This window comes from Betta splendens, chromosome 1 (genome assembly GCF_900634795.4).
Source record: "Betta splendens chromosome 1, fBetSpl5.4, whole genome shotgun sequence".
In the NCBI taxonomy this organism is placed as follows: domain Eukaryota; kingdom Metazoa; phylum Chordata; class Actinopteri; order Anabantiformes; family Osphronemidae; genus Betta; species Betta splendens.
Genome location: NC_040881.3, coordinates 9,314,120 through 9,323,900, shown reverse-complemented (window position 1 = coordinate 9,323,900; position 9,781 = coordinate 9,314,120). Strand labels below are relative to the sequence as shown.

Below are 9,781 nucleotides of genomic sequence, written 5' to 3'. Positions count from 1 at the left end.
GAGGCTTGGGCGTTTGATCACATGGCTACAATTCACCTGAGATGCGGACAAAGGGAGCAAAGAGAGAGGGGAGAGAGAGAGGGAGAAAAGTGAGAGGCTGCCTCAACATTAGAGGCGACGGGCACACAGGGGTTATTGTTGCATTCATTTGGAGCTCCTCTGTCTCTGTGTGTCTGTGTGAGATGCTACTAAAGTCAAATTTCCCTCTTCCTCCTTATCAGGCCTTGGTTTACCAGCCCTAATCGTGATCTAAGCGCGCAGCGCAAGTCGAGCACCGCAGCCAGCTTTGCGCACAAACGCACGTCGCTTGAACAGTTCGTTCGTAAGAGTTCGTGAATTAATTTCAGAAAAGTGGTCTTAGTAACTGCAAACGTGGGCTTTGGGATCGGGTATTAATTTAAAGTGGCACTAATGGATGTTTTAGGGGCCTCATACCAGACCTGTGTGAACCTGAAGGAATTATAACGTTATACTTCCAACACATAGTGGGTTAAATTAATTAACGCCCACTTTTTAATACGGTGTAAAAACATTACAATGTATTTGTATTTGACTTGTTTTCCCCACTAACTTATACTATTTTTAAGAGCCGCAACGCAGATGTGTGAGCTTTATTCCCTGTAGCCAACTGTGCGCAGTAAAGTCCGAGGTGAACTTGACAATTTAGCGGCAATTTTATTTTTTAATTTTTTAAGGAACCTGACCACACAGGGCAATAACTCTTCTCATGATTGTTTATTTGTTTGATATAACATGTCAACACGTCCAACAAAGCTGGCCTTCTCCTGCCTCTAAATGGACGCACTGTGCAGCCATTTAAGCCACTCCGACGTAAAATCTCACCTCTTCTCCCCTGGAAATGTTGCAGTGATGGACAGACGGGCATTACCGGTGGCCTGCGCGGGGCCAATCAGAGAGCAGCGGGCTAATTAGCGGGCCAATGGCTGCGCGCCGTTGCGCCGGGGGCGGGGTTGACAGTCTTCTGGAATGCTGCCTCTTTGGGAATGTTTTCCACTTTCAATCACTTTTTTCTCCCGGTCCTTCTCACAAGGCGCTCTTTAAGCTCCGGTGTTGCCACACAGAGCAGCCATTCATCGGCTCTACAGTCAGCCACACACACTCCCATGTTCAACCTCTGGACGACTAAACTGGTAAGTTATGTAATTTTTTAATAACGTATTTCACAAGATATAAAAATATTATGTGAAATATTTCGTATCTGTATTGTTCTGACAGCTGTGTGCTTCTTATTTTATATAAGAGGTTTGATCTTCATTTATGTATTAAAATATTTTATCGACACAATCTAAAATGTTTTTTTTTTATTTAAATTGTGATTATTATTATTATTGTGAATAACCCAGGTGTAATCTCGTCCATTTTGTCAAATAAATAACTCCAGACTATGCTCATAGTGAAGCTGTATCTTAACCGGGATGGAACTAAAATTATTGCCCTAATCTATCTTTTATTAATATCTATTTCTGGCATTCTATGTGTGATTTTAGGCATAGCTACCTTTGCTGGGAAGGATTTCCAGTCGAGCGCGGAAAGGATTTGGATACTTTTACGCAGCAGAATGGCTTTGCCCGAGAAGAGTCAGAAGTAACTGGGATCATTGTAGACGCCAGACTTATTCAATTAAAACCGTCTCATTACACTGAATAGTGTGGACTCGCCCCGAAACAATCCGATTTTGTCTTCGACGTCTGCCTTGTCGCAAAAGTGAAAGAAAACATGTCCGGCGAGGAGCACAGCCTGTCCGAGGCGGAGCTGAGTCCCGGAGGGTCAGACGACGGTCACTCGCTGTCGCCGACTCAACCCGGGGCGCCCCGCGGCCGGGACTCCCCCGTGACCGGGCAGCAGCTGACCACGCTCTGCGTGGCGGACGGCAGCGGGGACGACGGAGGGAGAGCCAAGTCGGAGGAGGAGGACGACCGCTTCCCCATCGGCATCAGGGAGGCGGTCAGTCAGGTGCTGGACGGATATGACTGGACACTCGTGCCCATGCCGGTGCGCATCAACAACGGAAACAAGACGAAGCCCCACGTCAAGAGGCCGATGAACGCCTTCATGGTGTGGGCGCAGGCGGCGAGGAGGAAGCTGGCCGACCAGTACCCCCACCTGCACAATGCGGAGCTCAGCAAGACCCTCGGCAAACTCTGGAGGTTTGTATGGAGTATGTGTACGATTAGATTAAACGTCAAAGTTTGATAAAGAAACAGATCGAAACTACAAGAAAATGCTGTTTGTAATGAATCACAAAACAAAAAGCACAAACTGGTGCGAACTGGATTTAGACCAACTAACCGGCTTCGGGCGGATTTTTCCGTCGCGATTTGTTTTTTGTTTTTTTTTTCTTTTCAATTTTAGAACGTTTTAAGAAAATATTTTCACGTCGAGCTCCCGAGCCTGTAAACGTGAATCACTCCCGCCTCTGTCCGCAGGTTGCTGAACGAAAACGACAAGAGGCCATTCATCGAGGAGGCGGAGAGGCTGCGGAAACAGCACAAGAAGGACTACCCTGAGTACAAGTACCAGCCCCGGCGACGCAAAAACGGCAAACTGATGCCCGCCAGCGAGTCTGACGGCCAGGGGGAAGGGGAGGCCAGCCATTCCCAGTCACATTACAAGACTCTGCACCTGGAGCACAACGGTGGGGCGGGATCTCCCCTGGGTGAACTCCACCACCACCACCATCACCACCACCATTCTGGTAGGGCCCTGATGCCCCTGAGTCAAGGCTACTGGTAGAATTTGACTTTGTCCACCTGACCACGTTGTTCCGTTTCCTTTTCCCTCCAGGTCAGGGTCACAGCCCTCCCACACCCCCCACCACTCCAAAGACAGAGCTCCAGTCTGGCAAACTGTCAGATGCCAAGCGGGAGGGAGCAGCGGGAGCAGCTGGAGGGTCAGGGGGCTCCAGGGGAGGCCTCGGGGTGGGACCTGAAGGAGCCCCCAGCGGTCCACCATCGTCGGGCGTCAAACCCCACATCGATTTTGGCACGATGGACATCGGGGAGATCAGCCACGAGGTGATGTCCAACATCGAGCCGTTCGACGTGAACGAGTTCGACCAGTACCTCCCGCCCAACGGCCACCCGCAGAGCGGGAGCGGCGCCGCCGCCGCCGCGGCCGGGTCCTCGGCCTCGTCCTACGCCTACGCCCTGGCTGCAGCCAGCGGCCACTCGGCCTGGCTCTCCAAGCAGCAGCAGCAGCCGCAGACGTCGCCGTCGTCCGCCGATCCCTCCAAGGCGCAGATAAAGAGCGAGTCCGCGTCCGGGAGCCACTACGCCGAGGCCTCGTCCTCGCCAACCTCAGGCGCCCACGTGACCTACACCCCCATCGGCCTCCCTCACTACGGCTCCGCTTTCCCCTCTCTGGCCTCCAGGGCTCAGTTTGAGTACGGGGAGCACCAGGCCCCTGGGGCATACTATACCCACTCGAGCCAGGCCCCAGGGCTGTACTCAGCCTTCTCCTATATGGGTCCTACACAGAGGCCTCTGTACACTACCATAGGAGACCCCTCCAGCGTGGCCCCCTCCCACAGCCCCACACACTGGGAGCAGCCTGTTTACACCACACTCACAAGACCTTGAGGGAGACCAGCTGAGCAGAGGGAAATACTGTGTGGGAAGCGAGTGGGTCCTTGCATGTGTGTGTGTGTGTGTGTGTGTGTGTGTGTGTGTGTGTGTGTGTGTGTGTGCGTGCGTGTGTGTGCGTGTGTTGGTGCGCACGAGCATGCATGTGATTGAGTTTATGTGTGTGTGTGTGTGTATGTGTGTGTGTGCTTGTGCCATATTGATGATAAATCAGAGGTTTTTACTTTTTTAGCCAATATAATGCAAGGCGCATTCACGGGGCCTTACACAAACACACACAAAACCAACAGCCACATCCACGCAGTGGAATAAGGGGTCAATCACAAAATAAATTAAACTTAACAAACATGTGCCATTATAAATATGTGTGTTGGGACGTACACAGGCAGTAGATGAACAAGACACTAGGTGGACTCTGATTTGACCCTGAAGCGATGGGTTTACACTGACATTATCAGACTGTATTAACCAAACTAAAGGATGTTTTTGATGTTATTGTGTTATTTTATATGAGTAGTAAGTTTATTGTTGTTGTTGATATCTTAGGGTGTAACTTTATTGTGAGTGATTTGATATTACGCTTAAACATCTGCACCACTGCTTTGGGAAAAAAACGTGTTTTGTGTTAACAGGATGTTCCCTCCAGTTGCTTATGTTTGTGGCCAGATAAAGGATAAGTGCAACCTTTTTTCTTTGTAGATAGCTCATTTCTGTCGTTTCTTTATGTTGACTCTACTGAACTAAACAAATAAGCATTTAAGGGGAATATAGGAACAAGAGAGGGAAAGAAAGCTTCTGAAGATGTATTTCAGCCTATTGCTCAGTCTTTGACACTTACCTCAACTCTATTCAGTCTGTGCCAATAGCAAATGATGAATCTGACATCTGAAACCTGATCGTGTGTCAGAAGTCTGCTGGTGTTGCTTTCTAACATTTTGCCAATTCACATCTGACTTATCTTGTAACTGTAGTCTATCAGTACAATTCCCAACCACATGTCTTAAATAACTGGACGCCTTTTGGTTCAACCTAAGGATTAAAATCACACATAACTTTCCTGCATTGCATGTAAGCCAAAAGCATGTTTTCATCTGTGCAGTGTTGCTATTATGACTCTAAGTTGCCCTTTACCTCTTCAGCAATGTGAATAATGGTCATTACCACAGGCTTCACCTTTATTATGTGATGCATACTTTACCAAGTTATACTGACCCTCTTATCATGTAAGTAATAATGCATTGTGTGCCACACTTCTGCTTCCTCCATTTTGTATAATTCAGAATAGTTTTGTAAAGTGTTTGCTATACATCCACTTGAGTATTTTGCTTCCTTACAAGAAAAGCAATGTTGGAATATTATTGTTGTCATTTATTAAATCAATTTATTTATAAATGTCCTGCGTTAGAGCTTTATTTTATGCAGGAGCAGTGGTAGTTCTGGGATCACATAGGTGCACTTACTGTAGCAAGCGAAGCCTAAAGGAGTAAATTAAAAACATGCTGCTGACGTGTGAACTGTAATAACAACACAATCAGGGCTCCACCACCCTAAGCTGTTTAATGTGTTTGTGTGTGTGGTAGGCTAAAATTGACTACTAATTCCCCACATTTAATCGGCTGGGGACAGCGTGTTACTGGGAAAGACAAAGAGAGCCATTCAGTGAGGGAAAGGGACAGAGAGAGAGCGCGAAGGGGTGGGTGTAAAGCGCCAGAGGCAAGGCCAATTTCAGCTCAGTAACCAGCGTACACTTGGACTTTTGTACATGGCTTTTCCTTTCACGCTGCCCTCTCCTCTCCACCTGAGGCTCCCTCCCTTCCTCCACACACTGCTACACTTGAAACTCATTCAGACGGAATAATATCAAAATACCAGGTTGTGTTAAGTTGATAGAGTCTTATACATGTATGCATATGCACGCGTGCACACACACACACACACACACACACACACACACACACACACACACACACACACACACACACACACACACACACACACACATAAAGGCAGGGATCAGGTCATCAATACTGTACTTACTGTAAAACGTGTGCAAATTGTTATTATTGTTGTTAAAGCACAATACGAGCAGTGACCTAATTTGAACCACTATATATAAATTGAGGCTAATTAGTGAATGCTTACAGTAAGACATACGATTGTTTTCAACCAAATGGTCATGGGCCATGTCTGATTAGCTGTATGTCATGTTAATGTGATTTATAAATAATAGTGTTGTTTTAACTTCATTTTAATAAAGTGCAAACATTTATTTGGAAATTGAATTTCTTACCTCTGCTCTCTTATGTTTTACAAACACAGCGAGCTGGAGAAAAAAAAACACAAAATAATTATAAATAATTTTTCATAATTTATGCTGTAATTTTGCTGCGGTTGTAATAACAGACGGTGGCGGTAAAGAGCCACACGGCATCAAACGAAGAAGGCAGGAAGGAAGAAGAAGAATAGGAATAGGCAGAGAAAGAAGAAAAGGAAGTGACGTCATTTCGGAGGCGCCAATTTAACAGGGTCTAAAGAGGTAACTTTTTACCTTTATTCAGACTTACCGTGACGTTTGTTGCGTATGCGATTATTTGCCACAGTCTAAACAAACCGTTCAAATACAAAACATTTTGTATCGCGCTTAGAAAAGACCGGTTTGACGGTAATAACGGTATCGATGGTGGCTAAAGTTTAAATTACTGAGAGAGCTACCAAACAAACGTCTGTTCGTTACTTTTGCTGCCACCGTGACAGGTTGTTGGGAATTTAGTGTGTAAACTCCAGAAACGAAATTAAACATTAAGCTATAACAACTGAAAAAAGACTTATTTTCTACCATTTGTTTGTTGCAGCGCTATTCATCCGTCTTTACTTGCGGCGGCCTGTGTGTGTGTCGTCTTTTTAGCCAGCAGTCATGGATATTGGTCCGTTTGAAGCAGACAACTCCGTCAGCTGTCGCCTGGCTTCTCAGATCCCTGATGTCTGCAGGGTGGAGGACTGCTGTTTGGGCATTGACGAGGCGGGCAGGGGGCCTGTGCTTGGTATTTTCTTAATTGAATATTTATTAGTCACATAGCGTGAATGTGTACTATGTGCATTGCGCAGTGAGACTTGTCATTAACACTTACACGTGCTGTATTCTGTGGCCCAGGCCCCATGGTCTATGGAATCTGTTTCTGTCCACTTTCCAAAACGAATGCACTGAAGGAATTGAAAGTGGCAGGTAATCATTTTGACTTGCTCTATCTATACATCTTTCAACTTGTCGCCTGAAAGAATTTGAATTAAGTTAAATTGTGTGTGTGTTATTTGTATTCTCTCTAATACCTGATTTGCTCACTGGTGTGGTGGTGAAAGAGTGGAGTTTAATAAAATAATATATTGTCCTGTCCCTTGTCAGATTCAAAGACTCTATCAGAGGTAGAAAGAGAAAACCTTTTCCAAAAACTGGATGAAGCCAAAGGTTATGTGGGCTGGGCACTGCAGATTCTTTCACCCAACACCATCTCCACCAGCATGTTACAGAGGTACTTAGCATTCAGAGCATCACGCACATCACTCATACAGTACCAATATAATCTTTGTGTTTACTTGAAGGACAAAATACAACCTGAACGCTCTGTCACATGATACAGCGATTGGTCTGGTGCAGTATGCCTTGGACAGCGGAGTACAACTCAAAGAGGTTAATTAATGATATTTTTTAAATTGAACAAAAGCAATATTTGGTTTTGTTTGGATAATAGAGTAATTTATTTCCATAAAGACCTAACCTCTATTTTTCATTTGTACCTACTTTACAGATTTTTGTAGACACTGTTGGCCCAGCAGAGAAGTATGAACAAAAACTCTCCCAGCGATTCCCGGGTATCAATGTGACAGTGAGGCCAAAAGCAGACTCCCTCTTTCCCGTTGTCAGTGCAGCCAGTATTTGTGCGAAGGTAGGTGAAGTCCATAAGGATGCCATCGTCTTTTAACTCTGGCCTCTTTCCTTTTTCTTTTATTGCAAACCTCACATCGGCGAGGTGCAGCATTAATTCGTTCCCTAATTTATCTAAACCTAAACTAAAAACAACCTACTCGTAATTGTTGCAGCTGTGACCATTAATTGTTTTGCAATTGAAAACCTTGTGTCCATATTGTGAATTTTTGTTCTTGTGTAATTTATATTTAGGTTTGCAGGGATCGCATTGTAAAAGGCTGGAACTTCTCTGAGGACCTGGGAGAAGTGGATACAGATTATGGCTCAGGATACCCAAATGGTACCATAAACAGCTGAAGGCTTTTTGTTGTGTAACTTACGTGTAGAAACTGCATTTAGGTAAACTGTCAGAAAGATGGAATTTAATTATTTGTTTTTCAGACCCCAAGACTAAAGCGTGGCTGCTGAAGTACCTGGACCCAGTGTTTGGTTACTCTCAGTTTGTCCGCTTCAGCTGGAGCACTGCACAAACGCTGATGGACAGCAAGGCAGTGGCTGTGCACTGGTAAAAAGCCTTCACTTTCGACTGTCAATGGCTTTAGATGTATAAAGGCACAAATCGATTTTGTTAGAGGAATCTGTGCCCTAATGAGATTCTGCTTGTTACATTACTTGCTCATAAAATGCTCTGTTGGGTCTGTGTCTGTACTGAGTGTGTAAAAACCACATTTCTTTGATTTCCAGAACATACTTAATATAAGTGCAAATCATTTCGCCTCAGATGATGAGTCATTAACACAGCGTTTGTTAAATCTGTCCTCAGGGATGATGACGAAGAAGATGGGGAAAAGGCAGCACACCGGCAAAACAACAAGTCAATGTTATCCTACTTCAGTGCTTCAGCCGGAGGTAATGATGAGAACCCAGCCCACCAGACACATCGGTTCTTCACTGAGCGGAGGCTGAGAAGCCTTAAAACACTGTGAAGAACAACTGGAAACACTTTTTGTGTTTGGGCATAATAATGGATGGACTTTGACATTGCAGATGTGATTCATCACATGATTACAATTTTTGCAGTCTATTACTGTTTCTACCTGTTTTTAAAGTTATGTTTAATACACACTGACCATTTGTTTTAATTTACACCATATTTTGCAAAAAAACAAGTCACCTTGGATGCAATGATGTAATTAATGGCAAGGCCGCCTCCTGGAGGCAACACAACATAAAGGAGCATCTCAGTTTCCCTGTTATTGGTCTTTTACAATGAGTTGACCAATTGCACAATAAAATCTCTTCACATTGTTTCAAGAGAAATTGTACCAAATTCATAGTGTATACTTGCATACAAATTTTTCTTTGATGAACTTGTTTTACTGCCAACATAAAAGTCTTTCTTATATAGTGTGAATAGTACACAAACACCAATATTACGGATGAAAACTGTCTTGTTTGGGTATAATTTAAATTTTTTACAGTGGGTATAATTCAGGTCTCAGGGGTGTTACGTTAAAGTATTTGTCATAAGCACAGGCATATACCAGCCCAATGCTGACCTGGTCAATAGTTAGTTAGAGTCCAATAGGAAATACAATTTTGAATGGGCTCCCTATGATGTTAAAGTTCCTGTACCAATACCACAGCAACGCACTTTGTGCTCTGTCCTTTTTCTCATTTTTTAAAGAAGCATTAAGCTCATGGACAAACGTTGCCTTAAGATATGTTACATAATTTATTCAAATCAAAAACTAAGAGCCTAAAAAGAAACATGCATGCTTTTTATTACTTCAGAATTTACAGTGTTTGATTTCCATTTATACTGTAGCTTAATCTGGTACGACCTATTAGCAATACAGAAAGCCTTTCTTGAGAGAGGCCTATTATGCTCATGTATAAAACAGTAGTAACATAGTGTCTTATTTTCTTCATATTTACGACTTAAAATGCTCTCTGCAAGTATGAGGTAATAACAGGATGAGGTTTGATGGTATTACTGCATATTATTTCCTTCTACAAACACCGCAGTCTGTTTTGACCCAACCAAGCATGTTTGGTGTCGCATAGATCGATTTCAAGGTAGAGATCACTGCAGTCGTTGCTCTTTTTCTGTTCTTGTTGTCTTTTCACAGAGTTTGATCCTCTTCTGAAACTTTTTACCATCCACGAGCAAGAGCAATAGCTGTCACCCATGCCATAACACATCATATGTCATTATAGGTACACAAAAGGCAGCTGGCTATGAATGGGCATCCAT

General features: G+C 44.1%; 2 protein-coding genes across 4 annotated transcripts; both read left to right on the top strand.

The window, feature by feature from the left end:
- The first annotated feature begins 1,005 nt into the window (after nucleotides 1-1,005).
- On the top strand, nucleotides 1,006-4,994 carry LOC114863228 (transcription factor Sox-10-like). The gene is made up of 4 exons (XM_029164168.2): nucleotides 1,006-1,151; nucleotides 1,509-2,168; nucleotides 2,448-2,716; nucleotides 2,806-4,994. Exons 2-4 carry the CDS (start codon nucleotides 1,738-1,740, stop codon nucleotides 3,597-3,599), a joined length of 1,494 nt encoding a protein of 497 aa, XP_029020001.1. The 5' UTR covers nucleotides 1,006-1,151; nucleotides 1,509-1,737; the 3' UTR covers nucleotides 3,600-4,994.
- A 1,004-nt stretch (nucleotides 4,995-5,998) lies between these two features.
- Nucleotides 5,999-9,726, top strand: rnaseh2a (ribonuclease H2, subunit A). Of its 3 annotated transcripts, none has more exons than XM_029168102.3 (9): nucleotides 5,999-6,138; nucleotides 6,508-6,643; nucleotides 6,754-6,825; nucleotides 7,003-7,129; nucleotides 7,200-7,287; nucleotides 7,406-7,543; nucleotides 7,777-7,864; nucleotides 7,966-8,089; nucleotides 8,348-9,726. In XM_029168102.3, the coding sequence occupies exons 2-9, from the start codon at nucleotides 6,517-6,519 to the stop codon at nucleotides 8,508-8,510; spliced, it is 927 nt and encodes a 308-aa protein (XP_029023935.1). In that variant the 5' UTR covers nucleotides 5,999-6,138; nucleotides 6,508-6,516; the 3' UTR covers nucleotides 8,511-9,726. The 3 variants fall into 3 exon arrangements, with proteins under 3 accessions (XP_029023935.1, XP_029024010.1, XP_029024090.1); XM_029168177.3 differs by having other exon boundaries at nucleotides 6,027-6,138; nucleotides 6,455-6,643; XM_029168257.3 differs by lacking the exon at nucleotides 5,999-6,138 and adding an exon at nucleotides 6,169-6,356 and having other exon boundaries at nucleotides 6,455-6,643.
- Nucleotides 9,727-9,781: the final 55 nt, after the last annotated feature.

What these genes read in the sequence shown, in the direction of transcription:
- rnaseh2a (XM_029168102.3), top strand. Translation starts at nt 6,517, where the DNA reads ATGGATATTGGTCCGTTTGAAGCAGACAACTCCGTCAGCTGTCGCCTG. An exon ending in CAGCCAGTATTTGTGCGAAG is followed by an intron (nt 7,544 to 7,776) that starts GTAGGTGAAGTC and finishes ATTTATATTTAG; the next exon opens with GTTTGCAGGGATCGCATTGT. An exon ending in TGGCTCAGGATACCCAAATG is followed by an intron (nt 7,865 to 7,965) that starts GTACCATAAACA and finishes TTTGTTTTTCAG; the next exon opens with ACCCCAAGACTAAAGCGTGG.
- LOC114863228 (XM_029164168.2), top strand. Translation starts at nt 1,738, where the DNA reads ATGTCCGGCGAGGAGCACAGCCTGTCCGAGGCGGAGCTGAGTCCCGGA. An exon ending in ACCCTCGGCAAACTCTGGAG is followed by an intron (nt 2,169 to 2,447) that starts GTTTGTATGGAG and finishes CTCTGTCCGCAG; the next exon opens with GTTGCTGAACGAAAACGACA. An exon ending in CCATCACCACCACCATTCTG is followed by an intron (nt 2,717 to 2,805) that starts GTAGGGCCCTGA and finishes TTTTCCCTCCAG; the next exon opens with GTCAGGGTCACAGCCCTCCC.